The 22,552-nt window shown below is 41.8% G+C and overlaps 1 protein-coding gene across 6 annotated transcripts in view; it reads left to right on the top strand.

Annotated features, from left to right (window-relative positions):
• The window catches only part of LOC119394107 (neogenin), a 577,826-nt gene that overhangs the window by 509,929 nt on the left and 45,345 nt on the right, over positions 1 to 22,552 (top strand). For 2 of the 6 annotated variants that reach the window (XM_049415637.1, XM_049415635.1), the window contains 6 exons: positions 3,008 to 3,240; positions 6,882 to 7,004; positions 8,657 to 8,797; positions 12,803 to 13,150; positions 16,420 to 16,628; positions 20,864 to 21,154. The exons of 1 other annotated variant lie outside the window; for it this stretch is intronic. In XM_049415637.1, the coding sequence (XP_049271594.1) occupies positions 3,008 to 3,240; positions 6,882 to 7,004; positions 8,657 to 8,797; positions 12,803 to 13,150; positions 16,420 to 16,628; positions 20,864 to 20,962 (1,153 nt within the window). In that variant the 3' untranslated portion in view covers positions 20,963 to 21,154. Of the gene's footprint in view, positions 1 to 699; positions 833 to 3,007; positions 3,241 to 6,881; positions 7,005 to 8,656; positions 8,798 to 12,802; positions 13,151 to 16,419; positions 16,629 to 20,863; positions 21,155 to 22,552 lie in introns of those variants that run through there. 3 more of the 6 variants (XM_049415634.1, XM_049415636.1, XM_049415638.1) reach the window with 3 other exon arrangements.

Genomic DNA, 22,552 nt, shown 5'->3' with positions numbered 1-22,552 from the left:
GTGCGCAGCTGACAAATTTCCTTGTGCGCGGCTGACAAACTTATACTAGTAACACCTAAAGTTAGAATTGAGAGCCAGGAATCCAAAGTAAAAGTCGTCCAGTATTGGTAAAGTGGAGATGGTGAAGAAAACACCTGGCAGATCACTGTCACAGGTGTAGCAGTATTGGATATTTTTCGATCAACGCGATGTATTTATCGCACACTCTCTCAAAGACGAGTCGTACAGTCAATCGACAGCAGGAACAAAAGCCTCTTTGTTTGAAGCAGTTGCAAAGTCAAAGTAACTAATTTCATTATCAAGCAATCCAATGCTGAAGAGAATGAGCAACAAGTCACAGAAAGGTTGACAGAGCTATACACCATAGCTGTAACAATATCGTTGAACAAATATAGTTTGCATGCTGTCTACATTACTAATTATTGAATGCCGGAAATGGCTCTAATGTAGTGTTAGTGTCTGCAACTACTGTTAGTAGATCCTCAGTTACAAAAAGCCTTCTTAGTTTGCAGAGGCTTGTCGCTAGGAGGAGGCCATGTGTGTTCATATAGTAGTTTATTAGCAGCAAAGCTTTACAAGCGTTGCTTGTAGTTATTTTAACAATACACGTGTTACAGATAAGCTACTTGGTTTGGTACATCGTTGATGTGTTCTAAATAGTGCGGATAACTTTAATGTTGGCCTTCTGTCTCCGCGTAGGTGGGATCTCGAACAACGTTCTGTACATTGCGATAGCATCAGGCTTCACAGTCATCTTGCTTATCCTGATTGTGATCTGCTACATGATGTGCCGACGGCGCCAGGGCTACATTGGTCCAGTGAATAGTAAGACGTAAGTACCTCTGTGCTCTGAGCTAGACTTTGATTGTACATTTGTGCCTTGTGGTATGTAGCCAAGGCAGTGGAGATGATAGCTAACGCCGGTAGTTCTTTACACATGTAAACCAAGAGATTATTTATTAAGAACAGGATGGAAGTTCCGTTTAAAGAGGTATCAGAAGCAGAGTGCAAGATTAGCGATGCAATTGCTGGTCACATAGCAATTCAAAATGGAAGCATGGCCGGCTGTTAACGATACTGTTATTATACAGTGCCTATTAGCAAACTGTGGTACACTGGACTTGACCATGTTTGGTGGATCGAAAGGACGCCCGTGCATCTTCTGCCCTATTTGTGGTCCGCTCAACTTAACCAGTGGGTCATAATCTCGCCCATTCAATTTCACTCCTTGTTTAATTCATAAATTGGATCATTCAAGCCGCTGTCACATAACCCAAATTATCGAATAGATAAAGGTCGGCCGTAATGCTGAGTACCCCACGATAATTCACTTAAGTGTAATCTATATGGGGAACTAGCAATATGCATGTGTAAATGATAATATGAAAGTGCTTACCTCAGTCTTCTATTCATTAGTAAAGATGTACTTTTGCAGGGGTTGCTGCCATACAAAATAAAGTTACATTAGTTTACTAGAATAATATAAAAAAAATGCTTCTGCTCAAGAAGCAGTTAGTATTTTAGTACCTCTACACAAAAGTCATAGAGTATGCATAAATTTCATCCTGAATTAAAAGGAATTTTGCTATAGGCAATGTATGGTTACAGCAAGATAAAGAGAAGGAACATGACAGAATTTCGGTGCTGAGTGCAGAATGAAATGACTGTTTTTCTGGACGATTACTTAAATGAGACCATCTGTAAAAGAATTCTGTCATCAGTGTATTTCTTAGTGTAAATGCGGAGTGCCCAACCACGCAGCTTGGCTACACAACAGCCTTATCTTTGTCTCGTTGCTTCCATGGTGTTTCAGTATATTCCATCGTCGCAAGCCATTTTATATTGTGAGGATATGTTCCAAATATCTTATCTGAAACAGCCAAGCAGTCTAGATAGATAGGTAGTATATTTCCGTCGTACGAGTATGAATATTGTCTGGCTGCTGTTTTGTTATCAGCACAGTTTACTTGCCAACTGCTCTTAAATAAATTTATAGGGCAACTTGAGCTGCTTCAGGGAAAAAAAGGAAGCACCAAGCACCAGTTAATTTTGTACATCCAGGTCGCATCAGAAAATTTGTACATCCAGGTCGCACCACTTCAGGCATCTGTGCAAAAGAACAACACAGAAAATTTGTACATCCAGGTCGCACCACTTAATGTTGTTATGTTGAGAAACTCATGTGTGGGGAAGGTGTAAGGTAGCCTGAAGGTGATGACATTTTGCTTTTCTGATAAGGCATGCACAATTGATGGCTCTGATGGGTCAATGACCCTTGCTGCATAGTGCAGTAACTGTCTAACCAAGCTGAAAACAGTTTCTGCCTAAGCTGTGTGAGTAAAACGATGCGCTTGGATTTCTTCTCGTTCATCATCATCCGCAGTTTAGTCAGATACGTAACATTTCTCTTTCTTTATGTCATGTTGCCAACAGCAATGAATTAATGAAAGATGGAAGCTATTAGAGTGTCCGAAATGGATCGCACTGTGCAGCTGTAGTACTTACTGCAGCATCCGTCAGCGCATGCACTTTTAATTTGAATACACTGCAGGCCCTTCACGGCCCATGCAGGAGTGGGTACATGAATACATGAAACTACTTACATCGCCAAAAATTCATGGTGAAAATTTGATACATTGAATGAGGTTCATGAATGAGTCAATCGTATTGCAACATGCAATATCATTGGATAAATTATTCCAGTGGGAGATAGCCAACAGAAAAGGGGACTGTTTGTGAGCATTAACATAACTTGATGGTTGGTGGATTGCTTTAGAATGATTTAGTCTCGATGAGTGCTTAGGCGGGTCTTGCCGGTAATGAGATCGTGATGTGTGGAAATGACCATGATATAATTGGTAAAGGAATTTTAGTCTGGAGATTATTCAGTGTTGCGAATGTATACAAAACAGAATGTACACAAAAACTCACTACCAATTTTTGTATACATTCTGTTTTACTGAGTGGGTGTTTGTAATGGTGCCTCATCTTTGTTTCAATTGGACAGGTATGCGAGTGCAAAGGGTGTAGCCGCCAAGGGGGGCAAGGGAGCGACCAAGGACCTGAAGCCACCCGACCTGTGGATCCACCATGATCAGATGGAACTCAAGGCCATGGACAAGAGCAGCAACCCAGAGGCAGCCATGACAGCCACTCCCATATCACGAAACTCCCAGGAGATCTCCGAGGAGCACATTGGCACCCTCGACAAGAAGAAAAATTCGGGCGGTGGCTACATGGGTATGTCCCTCCACCTTGTTCTTACTGCTTGGTCACGTGGGTTTTGTGAGAGGTCTTTTGAGCAAACGTCAAAGATTTTCCATAGTTCACATAAGGCTTCTGTGAATGGTGCTGCTATTTTGAGGAATCTGACCAGAAGCGACCAAAGTAGGAAGTATTTTTGAACACCCCAGCTTCCAAAGCGTTAGACTTCATCAATGAGAATTGACGTGCTCATGCTTGCGCTTCCCCACAGATTGCATGCTGCCATCCAGCAGAAGCATGTCTATACGCAATACAAAACCAGCTTATTCAAGGCATTGCAGGAAAATGAAACATGCCATCAACTGCAGCTGAGCTTCTCTTTGGCAATCTTTACCAGAAACACGTGTGGCTGTACTGTGCTATGGTGCAGAAGAACTTAACAAGAACGGCATTTGTTTGGCTACCTTGTGCTGTGCAGGGAAGGGAGGGGGGAAGAAACAAAAAAAGAGAATAGGAAGATGATAGAAAAAGGTGATAGGAAAGAATAACCAGGTGCAAGATAGCCCTGCCAGTGGGTGGCACACAGTTCAGAAGCAGTGAGCAATTAAGTGAGCTGAAAATATGTGATCATGTTAAAAGCTGTAAGCAACGTAACTTAATTGCATTTGTGCAGTGGTTTAACCTGAGCACACTTAGACATGGCAGCATATACACCGAAAGCCACACAAACCGCTCTGTGTTCTTTCCACTATAATGATACATGTGCTGTTCAATCTGTTGGTGCATTAGCTGTCAAAACCGAGAAAGTTTGCACAGTACATGTGGGAAAGTGTAGATAATGTTTGCAACTAACACTGCTGTGATTCAACAGTGCCAAATCTGCCTGTTTACAAGATAATGTGCAGCCAAGAATGTGCATTGGGGTATGATTGTGAGTATGAAGGTTTAGTGACAGCCTAGCAGAACGTTGGGATGTGACATAGCTGCGACATTGTCGTTCACACTGCCAGTTACCACTTTACTAGCACAGGACTTTCGAAGGTTTGCATGCAAAAACTGCTCTGCACGGTCTGTTAATAACCTGTTTGGCATGTTTCTAGTGTGCATGCACACATGGCCATGTGCAAACCTGCACTTTGTAAACCTGTACTCACAAAATCTTATTTGCTGCTTTTGAAAGCACAAGCATGGGAGTGCCTTTCCCCAAAAAGATAGTGCTGCTATATAGAAATCACTGGAAGGTTTGTGGTTCATAACATCAGGAATACATATTTCCATATCTGTCACAAACATAGTAAATGATAAATGACTTGCACATTTACTTACTAATATCAAGGATCACGCTCTAACACACCCTGCAGTGTTGCAGTAGCTGCTTTTCTTGAACAATCTCGCTTAACATGGTAGCACCATTCTCGTGAATTATGCGCTAGCTCAAATTTTTCTAAACACATGTTTAGGAAATAGATCCTACTTCTGAAAACTCGTACAGTAATTATAAAGTATCCTGAATTGTAGCTGCACTTGCTGCACCAGTTCATGACAGTGTTCGCATGATGCTGCATGAGTTTAGTTCATTCACACCTCTTGTGTGTTCATGTCATGTGTTTAAAAGCCAGTGCACTGCCAAAGAACTAGTTCCTGCACAATATAAATTTTAATACTGTAGTTCATGTAGCAAACACTTCCAGAACACAGCTGCTGTGCCATTCAAGGTAGCGCAGAAAACACTGCCAAATAGTGAAGACTCTTTGCATGCATGCATGCCATGTTGTTTACCTTAAATACTAGAGCTGTGCGAATAGCAAAATTTCGGGTGCGAAGCGAATTCGAATATTGAGGTGTGAGTGCGAATCGAATCGAATATTTTTCGAATATTTCTCGAATATTTCTATAATGTTTTTCGAATACTTCGAAGTGAAATTGCAGAAAAAAAAGTTAGAGAGGATTCCTAAGCATATTCTTATGAGATAGCAACATGAAAGCGTTTCATTTCGCCAGGTTGAAGCACTGGCGGGGTGGTGTTTCATAGTTGTCTTATCAAGAATGAGGCAATGTAGAGGTCGAATTCTATTTATGTACATGATTTGGTGCAACCAAAGTGTTGCCGACAACCTTTACACGTGATAGGCAAAGATGCCATTTCCTCAGCCTCTCCTCTTTCAACTTCTGTGGAAGCCCAACTGATGTGGCGGTCAAGGGTGTGCTCCCTTCAAGTCCGGAGTTCCAAATCTGCCTCGTAGACATCGATATATAAGAACATCTGAAATTTTGGATGCTAAAAAGCTTCGGCGTCCGATTTTTTGGACTTCCTGCCCAAATTTCAGGCCCAAAAATGTATTAATTGAGCCCCCAACTCTGCCACATCTTTCATCTCCATGTTGGAACCAGCGTTCTCTTGAGGTCATGCATTTGCGACCGTAGCGGAGCTTAAAAGGCAGCTTTGCCGCAATATCAGGGTGTGATGAGGTGAAGCATATTGAAAAATCTAGGGACCACTTTCAATCGGATGTTCACTGTGTCTTGGCAAAGTTCGACCACAACGGAGCTGGAAAGGCAGCTTTGCCGCAATACGGGGGTGTGATGAGGCGAAGCATATTGAAATTCTAGGGATTACTTCCAATCGGACGTTGACTGTGTCTTGGCAAAGTTCGACCGTAACGGAGCGTGAAAGGCAGCTTTGCCGCAATACGAGAGTGTAATGAGGTGAAGCATATTGAAAATTTGAAGGGGTCACTTTCAATTGGACGTTGACTGTATTTGTTTTTGGGAAGTTCGAATAGTAAAATTCCAGTGCGAATCGAATCGAATAGCAAACACTATTCGAAAAATATTCGAAATTTCGAATATTCGCACACCCCTATTAAATACTTTTTTTATTGATGACATATCGTCATGTTTTACCAAAATATGAGCCTAGCATAAAATATATAGGTGTTTGTCTCATATGTCCTTGTGTTCTTTAAGTGAGCTCATCTTCTGAGATCAGCTTTCATTGCAAAATGAATAATGACTGTAATTCTTACATTTATAATGCTCTGTACTATCAGCGTCAAGTGAAACGCGAACAGCGGCAAGCATTCACAATGGTGTAGTGCATGCAGTCCAGTCATCACCGTGGACAGGTGCGCGTATGCGCAGTGCTGCGAAACTGGATATGCACACCTGTCCATTGGGACGACTGGATGGCGCGCACTATGCCATTTGCGAATGCTTGCCGCTGTTCGCGTTTCATTTGACGCCGATTGTACAGTGTACCTTCATCTAATGACAAAGGATGTTTGCAGCAACGCCTTTTGCAGATGTGATGCGTGTGCAACATCTAGCTGTCTCTGCTGCCTTATATGAACATGCCACAACTTTTCTGCTCTTATTGCAAGAGCAGGTACCATAGTTTTGGCTCAAGACATATGCTTCACACAAGTCCTTGCACTCTTTAAGACTCAACCTCAAACGTTCATGTGTGCATGATGAACTGTCTAAGTGTGTGCGTTTATGTTTAGACACTATTTCTCAGTGCACCCACTATGTTTTCTTTTTCTCTCTCTTTTCGTTATGTTCAGTTTGTTCACTGTTTTCTTCACCTGCTACTCTCACGTGATGAACGTTGATGCATGGTCGTTGTCCGTGCCCCTTTTGGTTTTTTTCCCCCCTATTGTTTTCCCACTCCTGCACAGACCAGTTAAGCAGCGACGACAGTGGCAAAACCGATAAGCCACTCTTACCGAAATCTTCACGCACTAAGCCCATGATGTTACCACTCGACTCTCGGAAGTCGCTGCCCAATTCTAGTAAAGCATGTGAGTATCAACCCAGACCCACCTATGTTCTGTGCGCACCCCCCATACGAACCACATCCCCCGCATGAATTCACACTGCATTGATTGTTTCCTGTGTCTTAAAGAGAAACAGTGAATTTCTGTAACAGATGTTCCTAACAAGTGAAGGAGCAGCGTAAAATCAGCTAACGCGTAAGACATTATTAGCTCTGATTAATACCAACGCTTCTGCATGCTTGGGAAGAAGATGTGCTGCTTGGGAGGTACTCAATTAGTGATGAAAGTAACACGATGCTGCCAAACATTACCATATGAATATAGCACATAATTTTTTTCTCTAGGCAACACTTCGCTCAAGTTAGACTAAAAAAAATGAAGTAATATACTTGCATTATGGTCTACCATATAGCGTTTCTATTCTTAGCTTAGGTATTTTCATTCATCGGAAAAGTTCCCCGCCTTCAAGCACTGGCCAGGTGCTCTGTGCTTGACATGAGAATTTGGTTACAGGGGCTGTACATTGTGTACTTAGAAAAAACTGTTTAGATTTTAGATGCTGCAGATTAATTGCCCAACTTTGTACAGTGTTTCCTGAAAATTGTGCCCATTTTAACTTTCTTGCAATTTCAGAAATCATGCACCGATTTAAATAAAACCAACCTTATCACAGAAAAAAAGAATGAAGGCTCCTTCAGATATGGTAGGCAAGAGCAAAAGGGTACGCTGCATTTAGAATGTGACAGATTCCCGAGCCTTCGCAATAGGTTTTATTTATACGTGAATGTGGTTAGTCGGCCTCTCAGATGAAATACTGCAATCCAAGTTAAAGCACTGTACAGCTTGCTCTCGTTCTTGTGGACAAAGTAGCAACTCCATCAATCCAAGCAGTACGATATTAGAGTAAGGCTAGAAGTACAAGTCCAAGATGTGCCAACGAATGTTCCTCTGCAGTTTCTGCATATAAGTACTACATCTTTCCCTTGAGAGCTCTCTAGCATTGTCATATAATGTTCTCCAAACTGCCGTGAAGCAGTGTGAGCACCCTAAAAAGCACTACAGAATTTGCAGCACCTACACATAAAGGTCCCAAGAGAAATTCTTCTCTTCCCCCAATAGAAAAACATATACTAGGTCAGAATTTGCTGTGCTGGTAGAGGGCAGCCATATTTTGCCGAGGTCTGTGGGGACTTGTGGAATGAATGAGTGCAATAGAAGTGAGCCTGCTTATTGTGCCTGCTTGTGACCGGCATTTCCTGCTCACCTGCGCTGTCAACAACCTTCAGTTTCTGTACAGGCAAAGGCAATGGACGGCAGTTGAAATGATATTAGGTACACTAATTATAAATGTGAGAGAGTGGAATAACCTGGCCTGTATGAAGGTATGCCTAAATGAGACATGGGCATTGGCATCACTAAGACATTGGCAATTAGGGAGTGTAAACATTGCCCATTGTCGCTGTACAAAATAAAGAATTCCAGAAAAATGTTACATTCATGTCATGAATTACTCGAAATTGTAAATGGGCTCTGACCTTCCTGACGTACTGATTATGTGTGTGCACTTAAAATTGTGGAAATATATTTGTAGTGCAGAAGAAATCCTTTGTTTCTTTTGCCTCTTTGAATGCTTTAGCTTGCTCTGAAATAACGCTTTTGTCATGGACCCATTGCAGCCATGGGTCCAGCTGCTGTTTCCAATGGCAGCATGAATGCCGGTTTAGAAGGCAGCTCCATTAACATGGGCCGTCCCATCTATCCAAGGACCCAGTACAACATACCTCGGGCACACGTCACCATCGATGCAATGCATTCAGGTACGTTATATGAGTATGTACTTGGCACCCGTGTGCTATTCGTGCATGACTACACTTACATAGTACAAACTGTAGTCCTGTTGTGTGCCTATGCTGTGAGTATACAGTGCTCATTATCTCCCTCTTTCTATCTCTCACCCCCAATGCAGTGTAGCCAATTGGATGCTCATCTGGTTGTTCTTTATACCTCTCCTTTTCTTGCTTTCTTTCTTTCTTTCTCAGGGTGCTAATACAAGTAGCAGTTTCACCACAGGTTCAGAGCACTGACAGCTAGATTACATTCAGTATTGACGCCTGCATAGCATTAATTTGCTTATTGTATTAAAATTGATGCAGACACTCTGTGCATTACAGTACGTCTGAAAGCAGTTTCTGCACGTTTTGTATATGTGGGCAAAAACTGCTTTTGTCCCTTCAATAGCAGGTTTTATAAATGACTTGGAATTACATTTTGTATTAATTTGCATGGACCTCACCTAGAACAAGCAGTATTGTTTGAGGGCTCAGGTGGTCAATCTGAAGAAACACTTGGAACGACATAGAAATAAACTAATCACTCATTAATTAAAATAGCAATCCTCCACTGGCTTCGTTTAGCTAACATCCCACACCCAGCTTACATTATTGTGCACTCATTTTGCATTGTTTTGTGAGCATGGCCAGTAGCATCCTCTAACTTTGGTTCCCCTATTTCTAAAACACCCTGATGTTTGTGCCTCACATATTACCTTCTGTTCACCTTCAGTTCTTTGGAAGCTGCGTTCCTCTTTGTCTTGTAGTTCCACATCAGTGCTTGTTTATGACACTGCTTTGTGTATTGTTGTGCACCTTTCAATTGGCACTTTGTGATCATGCGCACCGCCCGTATTTGAGTTGTGCTTTAGTGGGCACAAGTTTGCTCAAATATCATCTTATTCTTTAAGTTAAAACAAAAATACATCAAACATTAAAGACATAGCAATCAGTGAACACATGTGGCAATGGCTTTTTTAAGTAGACTCCCGTTAAGACGAACTCGAAGGGACCGCGGTCATCTGTTCGTCTTATCAGGAGTTCGGCTTATCAGAAGTGCCCCCAAAAAGAGAGATGCTAACATGCCAAGTGCATCCAAATATGTTACTTGAAACATTGAATGCAGTAGACTTACAATGTGGGGCAAAAAGACAAGAAAAAGCATTTATTTGGCTCATCTAGATAAAGACTATGCCTTCAAGCAGAGTATTTACATGAATCTTACGAGCACCCGATTTCGCACGTTCAAAAATAAAAATGCTCGTGAAGATATTTGCTACCACATTTTAATGATAAAACTGTAACACGCTCCTATGTTGACGATTAGAAAAAAAAAATTAAGAGACAAGCACAATTTTCCTTCAAAGAATGTAAAATTTATTGTCCTGGCAGTTCGTTTTCTTCTGTGAGCCTGTTTTGCTGGCTCTAAGATCACTTCGGGATACGCCTCGGTCGCGTGCTGTTGCCTTGACAAAGTCATTATACGCTGTAAGAAAGTCTGCAAGGTTTTCTTCGAGGTCCGGATATTTTCCCGTTTTCGGCCCGTAGTAACTTTTCCTGATCGACGTGCAGCTGAAGATATCCCATCGGGCTACTCACGGTCACAAGCCTCGCCACGAAAAAGACACGACGCAGCTATATTCACTGTGCAAAATAGCCTTCCTTTGTCGTGCGCTTCCATAACCAAATGGCTCATCACAATTTGCACTTCACTGGGAACAGATAGAACGCGTACAGGTCCTACGCGACAAAATACATGTGCTCGGCCGCCATTGTGTGATGGCGATGACAATGCACCTGACCCCTCTGACGGGAGATCGTGGTTTCGGTTTCGTACTCGATTGTATGGTGGTCGATTGTAATGCACAGACCATTTTTGTTCCTGTTGTCGCTTTCTTTTTTTTCCCCCACTCCCCTTGCGTTTGCCCCCTCTGGGCGGAGGGGCCCCAAGCTCTTGTGTTGTTCTGTTCTCCTTTGTACTCCAGCTGGGAAGCCGAAGAACGGGGGGGAGGGGGGAGGCGATACAAAAGGACGCAATGGCTTGGGGGTCCAATTTGTGAATCCCCCACTCTTTTTGTTGCTTTCTTTGCTGATAAAGCCCACAGCTCCCCCACCCACAGGCTGGGGGTGAGAGGGGATACCGGCTTTATCCGCTGACGCGTCTTCTTCGTTTATCTCGCGCCCTCCGCGTCGCGATTTGCTTCGCGTCTTTGCTCCAGGAAGTGCTTTTTTTTTCATCTTTTTTGCTTTTTCTCGGTCGCCTGAATGCCCCACCAAGACTGCAGTGTTCGTTTCGCAGAATCGCTAGCGTTGTCGATCATCGCGAAAGTTCGTCTTAACAGAAGAGTACAGTTGGGCGCTTCGTCTTAAGCGATTTTTTTTTTGCATTGAGTCTATGGGAAACCAAATAAATGGTCCCGTGTTGTTCGGTATAAGCGAGAATTTGTCTTAACCGAGTTCGTCTTAACGGGAGTTCACTATGTCTGATAATAGTTTTTTGAGTGTACAAAGGTTTTGGCACTAAGTTCAAACAGAGGGGAGGGGAGGGGAGTATAGATGTTAAAAACAGAGGTGAGAAGAGAAATATATTGACGCATGCCAATTGGTTGGTACAAGTAATGATCTTATCAAGCCACTGTGGCAAATTCGAGACGGTACATATATGCTGGTCCCCAACGGTGGTGGAGTGAACATGAAAGCTTCATTTATTCCAATTTATTCAGTTAAAAAAAAACAAAAAAAAATGGATTCCTACTTTAAATGACTACACCACATCTATGTTCATTCAGTTCATTGTAAAGCATGTGGACGTCAGCCTTTCTTCAAAGTTACTATCATCGCCATCAGGCACAATGACAAAAAAGCTTGCGAACTTGCAGAAGACCTCCACATAAAAAAACTGAATGATGATTGCATATCAGAGCCATCTCTCCAATTGTTATATTGCAAAGCACAAATGCTTGATTATTGTTTTACGTGACCTAGAGGCCTGCGCATACAGTCTGTTTTCTTTTTCAAGTGTTTTAACAGTGGAACTGTTTAAGCCGACTGTTAGTGGCCATGCAGAGCAAACAGAAAACTATCATCATCATGAACCTGCATGCACTCTCTTCGTCCTCTTCATCTGCTTTGCTCCCAGAACATGTGCGCCGATTTGTGCGGCGTGGGGTGCAATAACTCTGATGAGCAAGAGAACGAGTACAGAGAGAGTGAATGAAACAGAGAGAGAGAAAGAGTGAAATTGTTGGTGAAAAAGATTTCTTGACAAGGTGGGATTCGAACCATCGTACCCACGATCCAAAGGTTAGCATCATAACCACTCGGCTATCCAGGCACGCTAGCAAAGCATAGCATAGCCTTGTATAGTATTGTGCAGCAAGGAGGTGGGAAAGGGAAGTGAGGGTGAAGAGGCGGGAAATGAGGAGGGGGAGAGAGTAGAGCATAGCATAGAAAGAGAGAGAGAGAAATGGAGATAAAGGGAAAAAGAAAGAAAAAGAAAGAAAGACAGAAAGAGAGAGAATCATAGAGAGAGAGAGAAAGAAATAAAGAAAGAGATAGAGAGAAAGAGGAAGTGAGCAATAGAGAGAGAGAGAAAAAGAGGGAAGAAATTTAGAGAAAGATACAAAGAGCGAGAAGAGAAAGAAATACATAGAGAGAGAAAGAAACAGAAATGAACAGAGACAAAAAATACATAGGAAAAACACAGAGATGAGAGAAAAAGAAAGAGAGGTAGAAAGAACGAGGAAAATAAAAAGAAACAAAGAAGGCCGCCCAGCTCCATACTTCCTTCAGGCTTGGCACCCCTAGCGTGAAGCTGCCATAATTTATTCGTGATAAATTGCAGTTCTTAGACAGTGCCTGTCCTATGTCATTATTTCTTGAGTGTTTGCATCATTTCTCATGCTGATTCAAAGCGTGCACAACTTTCCTGGCTTTCAACCTTCTACCTTACTACAAGACCATAATGTCCTGTTTTCTTTTTTTTCTGACCAGGTCACGAAGGTCCAAGCCCCCAGAAGTCGGGCCTCATGGGCTGCGGGAACCCCACCTACGAGCCTGTCTTGAACCCAGGCATGAGCCACCCTAGTAGCTCGGCTTTGGGGACAGGCCAGATGCCAGCCTACAGCAACGCCCTGATGGGAACCGGGGGCGGGCCGCTGCTTTCGCTAAGCTCGGCTCCTCCCCTCGGCCCACCCCCCTTGGGGCCGCCACCCTCTGCAACTGCCGAGACGACAGGAACACTGACCAAGCGGGTGCATGCGGGGAATCCCCTCAAAAGCTTCAGCGTGCCTGCACCGCCCCCTCAAAGTGCGCCGTCTACACCCCAGCCAAAGCACATGGGTGAGCTGCAAAGAGTTAAAGCAGTGCCAAGCTGCAATGTCATTTTATAGACTGTATGCATAAGCAAAATTTATTTTAAAAACACAGCTAAGTGCCCCAAACAGTACACCTGAAATTTGAGTAATTGAGTGGCAATCCAATGTGTTGATTATGCGTTTTGCACCTTATTTTGTAGCTATTGTGCTGTTAAGTGGTGCTGTTGGTGCAAAAAAACAGACAGAATTCTGACACTGCAGTAGAACCTCTTTGACGTTCCCAATGCCAACATTTGTGATATCGTTATTAAGCGAAACTGCGCAATGTTTTAGCGAATTGTACATTTTCCCAGGAAGTACTTTTTTCCCACGTTCTTTTCAACCACATATAAATGAGGTTGTACTACATAAACAAATTCCATTTTGCAGCTGTTGCCAAGTTTTATTAGTCGGCAGGGAATTTTGTAGTAAACAAGCTACACAGATGTATTTATTAATCAGACAATAATTGTAAACGTCACTACCTGCATGCATGTTAAGTGCACTAATTGACCATGCCACTGTGAACGTGGAACAAGGCTGTGTGGGGCCCAAAACCTGCAATATTGTTTCATGCATAGAGTCATACATTTTCTCATATATTGGTTGCATGTTGTTATTGAATTCAATCTATTTCCGTATTGATACGGGCTGTTCTGTGGTTGCGCTTCACTTGTTGGTCGCATTGGACAAGCAACACGGGCAAGCAAATTCTACTTGGTATAAAATGTGCTGATAATAACTTTGTCATTTTTTTTCTCGCGCACCTTGTCATATGTATGTGGTACGGATAGCATGTGATTGGAGACAATTCCAAACATTGTAGCAGGGTTCCCATTACTTGGGCAAGACCTTGGGACGCAAAGACAAAGTTTCGTACTCTCCCGAGTTTCATAATGCTCAGAGTGTAACAGCGCCATGGACCCGCTACAAGGCTCAGAATTTGGTTTTCATCAAACACCGAGTGGACTTTATGCTTTAACCCCTTAAGTGCTTTATTTTCTTGAAAACTTCCCAACCAAAATTGCCTATTTTTTTTATTGCTGATTTCGAATCTGATTGTACTAAAAAGAATCTAGTCGATGTTGAAAAAACATTTGTACCACATACTTAGTCAAATCAGCACAATAAAGTTTATTTCCAGAGGACAATACATAGGAAACCAGCTGCCTGCTGCTAATAAAAATAACCTTATAAAGAACACTTGCAGACGCCACATCTTTCTTCACTTGTGTAAGCTAAGTACCCTTGGGCTATTTCACACGGGGAGCTTTGGGACTGAGTGGAAAATTTCAAAACACGGAATTATGCAAAGCGGCTTGTTGCAGCTCCTGCACCAAAAGCGAGGATCCACTGGTGAGCACTCACGATGTTCGCTTCCAAGCTATCTTCATCTTCATCTGAGAAGCTGCTCAATTCACCGCCATCGCTGTCTTCACTTCCGGACACAAGATAAACATCTGTATCCGAATAGTCATCACTCAAAGAAGATGACGAAAATGAAAATGTTCTTTTTCGTGTTGACGAGCCAGCTATGCATAGGACGCCGCCACCGCAAGCCATCTTTTCATACAAAAAACCGTGCTCTTTCCGCAGGAGAAAAATTAATTGTCAAGTAAATGCTGCCATCTGGTGAATTACACGCATACTAAGCTGTAGACGAGCGCTTCTCGTCCTGAACGCTAGAGGGCAGTACCTATTCCGCTAGGACGAGCTCTGCTCGTCCAAAGCAATTAGGGGACAGTCTGGGCAGGACGAGCTCTGCTCGTCCAAAGCAGTTAAGGGGTTAATGAAGGCTTTACTTTTAGGCTAACAGAAATAGCTTCTCGTGCTGTCTATGACCAGCTTGTACGTGCTCGCCCAAATTTGTAAAAGTACAAGCTATAGCCATGGCAGTTAAAAAAGCTGTGCTGTGTGCCAGTCGAAGCAATGGTGTCAGCATGGCCACCATGTAACTCATTTGATAGGTTTGGCTCACATATACTCTATACTGCAATCATAACTGATTCTTATAAAAGTTAAAAGAAAGCAATAGTTAAAAGGCCCACAGCTAAAAAAAATTGTGTCTCATTGGTGTTATGGTCTTGTAACACATGAAAAGCTGTGTACCAGTTTTAAGACTCACTTTTTCTATAGAGTTAGAAAGCACTGGAAACTTCCATTAATATTATGCAACTGTTCACAGGAGTATACTATGAAAACAACTATTGTAACACTGCTGTGTTGGTATTCACTTGCTTTCATTTTGAAACATTCTTATTTATTTTTTTACAAAAAACAATGTTTCTTTTTGTTTTTTGTTACTGCTCTTCCTTTATGCAAATCCTCTTTGGGGCCCCTGAAGGTGAAATAAAATGACAGCGATGATTATAAAAATCCTGTTGCTCGCTAGCTTCCGCTACACATGTAATGCCACAGGCAGGTTGGCGTGCAATTTTTTACACTATGGCCTGTCCTTAAAGGGACATTAAAGAAAAGAAACGATTTTTCTCTTATTAGTAAATTACATTTTCACGATACCAAGTACACTAGGCTTGCTGCGAGAAGATGCTTGGTAAGCGAGAAAACGCACAAAAAGAAAATATGGGTGGCGGCGCCACATCGTAGTTTCCGCACCAGCAGCCATGACATCAAAGGTTTCAATGTCATCTACTCGGGCCTACATAGTGCCTAATCGGTAAAAATGAGGTGTATTGTCTTCTGAGGGAGCCACAGAGTAAACATACCAAGTTCCAAGAAATTTCATTGAGCCACTGTGGCCAAAAAAAAAAAAGAACACTTGAAATCTAGAGCCCCGGTGACCAAATTTTCACGTTAAGTGCACAACACCTGGCCTTTACTTAAAGACAGGGAAATTTTCTATGAAAAGAATCCGTGACGTCACCATCGGAGATTTCGGCAGGAAATTTAAAGTGAAGCTTTTGACTCTGATTTTCTCATATATTAATAAACCTAAGATGGCGAAATTAATGACACTACAGTTTTCAGAGTATATAGTTTATCAGTCTACACTCAAACCTTATTATAACGAAGTTACATCTTACATGAAAATAACCTCGTTATATCCGAAAATTCGTTATAAACGTTTATTCCCAACACTGTATGTATTGCAAGACTATTCTTCATTTACTTCGTTATAACCGATATTTCGTTATATCCGTGTTCGTTATGTCGAGGCTTCAGTGTATGCTAATTGATTGTTTTACCTTAGTGTCCCTCTAATCTGTAGTGCCTTCTCACTTTCTGCTGGTGCAGTAGTACGACCACAGCAGGTAACTGGTAGTCCACACAAGAAAGCCTCTGTGGCCACGTCCACATCTTCCGGGGGTCCCTCGAGCAAGCAGAGCCCCGGCCGACAGTCGGCGCTCAAGTCTCGCGTAGTAGCCTCACCGCGCAGCATCAACAGGGACGCGTCGTCTTCCGCCTCCACCACTCACACGCCCAAGAAGGAGGAAGACTTGGCCGTATGTCTGATGTGTTTATTATGTTGCCTTGAAGTGATCAGTTACTATAAGCAAGTAATGTTGCTGGAGCCAACCATTCAACCAGGGTACTTGTCTAGCAAAGGAGAACAGCATGCACTTACACACGCTGGAATGTTAAATTGTAAGAGTGTGCAAATATTAGGGAATTTTAAATAATGAAATTAATAGTGTTCTATTAGTTTTTCTTTGTAACTTTATTTATCAATACTCTAAGGCATGAAAGGCTCATGCAGGAGTGGGCATAAAAACAGTACTGGTGTTGCGCCTTATTGTAAAGAAGATGCATGAAAGTAAGAACAAAACGGAGCAGTATTGTGTACAGTAGACACGCTATGTCATTAAAAAATACAAGGAAACAAAAACAAGATGTACAATGGGTACCTCGCGTAAAGTGCGAGAACCAGTTAATACAATAAGATAGACAAATAAACAACACAGTAGATATGCCACACAACATACAAACAGTGTCGAAAACACTCAGTAACAACATCTACAGGGGTCATTCAGTATTTTCAAGTACATCTAATCGAATAATGCATATTCGAAATACCGAATATTTTTCTAATACTTTTCGAATAATCAGTGCCTATAGGAAAAGATAAAAAAAACATAATGTACATTGGAACAGCGAGGGATAATTTTTCTTGTTTTAATTATTGAATTACCAAAATGCATGCAGCCCAAGCTCTTACAGGACTATTGATGCTATCTTGATCATCGGATGAAGGTGTTTTTGCTTGAAAGTGTAGTGTCACTAAAGCGAAAGTGTCGTCAATCTACTATCATCATCATGATGTCCATGACGACGTTGATTTATAAAAAATTGTCTACTCTTTAGCTCTCAATTTTATTTAAAAGCGCCACCTTGAATACTGAAGCAACTGCTGTACTTCAACCTACAGTTACAAAATATCTAGAAGGCTCTAGTTCCTTCTGTGTCCGAGCTTACCTCAGTTTATGTAATTGTGGCACTTTTTGCCAATATAATAGTAATTGTAATGTTTCTTCGTAAAAATTTGTGAATATTTGTTTCAAATAAAATGCTGTGGAATTCTATGGCTGTCTTGAAAATGGTTGCCTTAGTATTCAAAAACTGTTCAAATACGATTCGATTCTAGGCTTGTGCAAATATTCGAATGAATATTACAGTATTTGAATTCACTTCAAAACGAATTTAAATTATTCTAAATTTAGAAGTATTTGAAATGAACGAATAGGCATATATAAACCGCATGTAACCTCCTGTAAAGCTGGTTTCACTGCTGTGCCGTGAAAACACCTTTCCAGGGGAAATCCGTACTGTCGCAAAGCCCCACTTCATGGTTAAATGAACATATTACCCTCACATTGATTCATCATTTTTTGAGTTTAAAAGCTTTTTATACCGGCTTATACGCTTGTAGTATAGTAAATTTTAAAACGTAACATATTTTACAGGTTATCACTTGCATTCTACCGAAAGTCAAATCATGCTACTATTAACCAAAAAGAATGACATTTGCACATGCCTTTTTTCAATTTTAAAAGATATTGTGCAGGTTAGCTGGGTCATGACAAATATGCTCATTTTAGAGCGCAGCTCTTAGGCACCCGTCCCTGCATTGAGCGGCGTCGCTGTCGGTGGCGTAACCGATAGGCAAGACAAAGTAACCGCTAGACATGAAAAAATAAAATGAGAAAAAAATACCCATGATTGAATGGGATTTGAACCCAGGCCCTATGCGTGGCAGTCGAGTATTCTACCACAGAGCCACACTGGTGCTTGAGCCTCATTTGCAAAAAGACCCTATAAAGGCGTCATATCGGGCAAGGAATCGCGTTAAGATATGTAATGCAGTGTGCCAGAAGAGTAAAATAACAACCAGTCATCACACATTGCTAACTGTGCAACGAGCGTGTGGTGTGGTTTAATGCTTCCCACCCACTGCAAAGTGCTCAGCCATCATTCTTCATCGTCATCAGCCACATGCAGCATCAACGAAGTGCACGTTATACCTTACAAATGTGTAGCGGGCACCTCACTTATCCACAGAAAGACAAATAATGGTGTAGTGGGTGCTGTCCTACTTCACAAAAATTATGATTTATGGCATAGTCGATAACTTGCGGAAAGCAAACACTTCAAACACAGTTGACCTTGCCCCAACATGAAGCTGCGCTCAGAATTCGCATTAGGCTAGGGGTGTGCGAATATTCGAAAGTTTCGAATATTCGTCTAATATTACATTCGAAATATTCGTATTCGATTCGAAAATCGTGTATTCGAAAAGTTTTGAATATTCGATAACTTCGAATATTCAAAAAATTCGAATATGCGATTCGATTATCATGCATAAAATAACTCGTCTTCCACATTTCTGCTGCGTTCGTATCGCTAAAAACGTTGCCGAGAGGAGCAATAAACATCGTAAGTACACGGAGGCACGATATCTGCCTGCGACGAGCGCCCCAATACGTATGATTTATTGCTGGTGCATCTCCGACGTGCAGTGCTGTTGGCGATCATGTAACCGTACATTTTCAATATTATGCGGCCGTAACGTGCCGCACTACCACTCGTTCACTATGCGGGACCACTTCTGAAAAAAGACAGTGACGGACTGTAGGCACCTTCAGATACCCCACTCTAGCAAAGCTTTGCCCCATGTAACTCCCTATACTAGCCACTTCTGTTCCAAGTGAGCGTGCCTTTTCAGTGGTGGGGGGGGGGGGGGGGTTGTCTCTGTTACAAGGGAGCGCCTGCTGCCTAATCATGTGGAGCAACTCATATTTCTTCATGATAACATGTAGTCATTACTTTCATTGTGCCGTGATATTTGCTTGTGTTGTGATGTGCATTGTGCTAGCCTGGACATTGTGTTCTGGAGATAGCAGTGTATGTTGTGTTACCAGTCAGGCTGTTAATGTTTTTTTTTTTTCAAATAGCTACATGTTAAATAAAATATTGTTACTGTGGAGGCATTTTTCCTTTGATATTCGATATTCGATTTGATATTCGAAGGAGGATATTCGTATTCGATTCGTATTCGAAAGATTTGATATTCGCACACCCCTACATTACGCAGTATCGTAATTGTTAGTGAATTTTTTTTTATTATATGTGATATATACTATTCGAATTCGATTCGAAATTATTCAACCAAATCACTATTTGCTTCGAATTCGCTTTGAATGAACCTAAAATTTGCTATTCACACAAGCCTATTCGATTTGTCTTCCTATCCAATTTGGCTCCAAGATTCACTATTTGTACACCCCTATTAAGCTGGGTGTGGAAAAGAATTGATGCCCTTGCAAAGACAAGTTCCCTTTTCAAGACATCAGCTCCATAGACATTCCTTGTTCAACGACTTTTCATCACTTCAACTCTCAATTTTCACCTTGAAGTATTTTATGACATATGATTCCTTTTATACCATTAACATTCATGATATGTAGTCGTGGAGGACTAAGAGAATACATGCGTGAAGTCTTTGAGCAGTAGCTTGGAAACATGCATAGAACAGCCATAAATAAAGAAAAAGGTCATGGCATTGTCTCCCTTTATACACATGACATCTCTGTTACTTTGAACAGTGTCTTGCAAGAAATGTATAGGAAATGATATGTGAGAAATTCAAAATTTAAAGGTGCTAACACTTGTAAGAAACGGCATGCTATTTTCGTGATGGTAGGCAAAATTTGTTGGGATTTTGTAAGCAATTTTGAAGTCGGCAATACCAAGACACGGTGATAGCAAACAGTGTAGCAGCGACGAAAACACGGTGGAACCACACATGTCTTGCATGAGACAGGAGAAATGCTCTGTCACTTGGTTCTCTGCCAAAAAAACAGACATTTTTTGACATAATGAAGATGCAGCATGGTTGTTAATCTGTGTCACAGCTACAAATGCACAGCGCAATAGGAAATTCCACAATTGCATTATGTATCTTGTTTTGTAAATGTCAATTTCATTCTTGACATGAACTTTCTAGCTTTACATCTGCCAGTAAAGGTCTGCCAGTAAATTTTCGCATTGAAGATGAATGAGCACAGACACAAGCGTGCAAATGCACACCTATCTGAACTACAAAACATTGCATTAGTATGCTGAAAATTATAGATATTGCCTGCGTAGCCTTCTCGGTTTTTGGAAATACGTTTATAGTAGTGTTGCACTGGCAAACCCTCATGACTCTAACCCACGAAAAACTTTTCTTACTCTTTTCCAGTCACCCTTCAACAATGAAGAACTCACACAAGAAATGGCAAACCTCGAAGGCCTGATGAAGGACCTCAACGCAATAACAGCATCGGAGTTTGAGTGCTAATTAAGTAACCGACTATGGTCAAATGACTCTTAGTGGTGCGTTCACCAAGGACTCAGTACAGTGAACTTCACGAGCAGACTGTGTTCAGCCACCAAGCTTTCCGAGGACGGCAAGCAGCACCATCATCTGTGGCACGAGAGACAGAGTTCGCAGTGTGCCATACAGCGGAGAGCATCTGAAAATTCGCCATTAACCATCTCGCTCAAGGCTGTCTTGGAATTTCGCCCTCTCATCACTCACTTTACGTTTCCTCGATCGTTCTTTGTTTCCTTTTTTTTAATGGTCAGCACAAATGGCTGGAAACTTCAGGACTTGTCGCTGGCCTGTGCAGTTTTTTCAAGAAGAATTTGCACAAAACTGTACATAGCACTGCCGAGTACTACACATTTTTATACAGCCGCAGTGCACCACTTTGATGGCACTGTCTTGTGACTGCAGCATGAGCACAGACTCGGCTTGACTGAAAGTGTCATGTTCCCGTAGCCGTGTGTCTCACTCTACTCAGTGTGCAAACACCAATCAGTGAAGTGCTTGTCACGCGGGGGAGCATCGCTCCCCTTTTTCTTTATTGCACGATATATACATATATATATATATATATATATATATAGTACGTAATTTTCTTTTGTGTGCCAAAGGCCAGCCACTAAAACAGACATCAAGATTTTGGCTCCCAATTCTTCTCATTCTGACAGGTAGGTGGCTTTTAATTGTAGATAACAGATTCTGAAACAGCTGGAATACCTTTCATTTCAAACTTGTTCTCCCGAATACATCAAGTATTTCAAAGTCAAGCATATTTACAAGACCTCATTCTAGATATCGCAGGTTAGATGATGTCGGCACACGCATGAAAGCGTTACCTCATTTCATGTACATTCAAACTGGCAAATTTACAGGCTTATTTCCTGTTGCCAGAATAGCATGAAAATTTTTGTATCCCATATGGGTTGCAGCTAGAGGCTGTGAACATGCCCCGCAGCCTTACTTTTAAATCTATCGCGGGATGTCATGCACTAGGTTTGAAAACCTCAGAAATAAAAAACGCAGTTTGCAGAAAAATAATAGTTATAATATAAAATGTAACTATTGCACAGTGATATAATCTGTGCTGCAATTCATAATGATCAATTTCGTTACACTACTTTTTAATATGTATGATCAAAATTTTGGTGTCTCTGCTCCTTTAGGCAATACTTGTGCCCAAGTGTGCTTGTGTGCTTGTTATTCATGTTTATATATATATATATATTGTGATGACGAAGATTGACACCGGGGCTCTGGCGCGCGCGGACAGCTAGGGCGAAGGAGAGAAAGACGAGGGGTCAGATTAGAACAGCTGGCCCAGGAACGGGTGTTGTGTCTGTCTGATTCACTACAATGGCGCAGTCTACGACAACTGAACCTTAAGGCGGAAGCCACCTGTACGTGCTCGTAGACCGTCGACGTTGCTGGTGTCCACATCTAAGGAACGCCGTCCACGCTTCCTCGATCATGGACACCAGGACCCTGATCATGACGGAAGCACCTATGCCACGATTCGAGGACGGCGTCCAGGCCTCCTCGGTGGCCGAAAGGCAGCCATATCCT

This window comes from Rhipicephalus sanguineus, chromosome 5, assembly GCF_013339695.2.
Source record: "Rhipicephalus sanguineus isolate Rsan-2018 chromosome 5, BIME_Rsan_1.4, whole genome shotgun sequence".
In the NCBI taxonomy this organism is placed as follows: Eukaryota; Metazoa; Arthropoda; class Arachnida; order Ixodida; family Ixodidae; genus Rhipicephalus; species Rhipicephalus sanguineus.
This window is presented reverse-complemented; position numbering and strand designations above follow the sequence as displayed.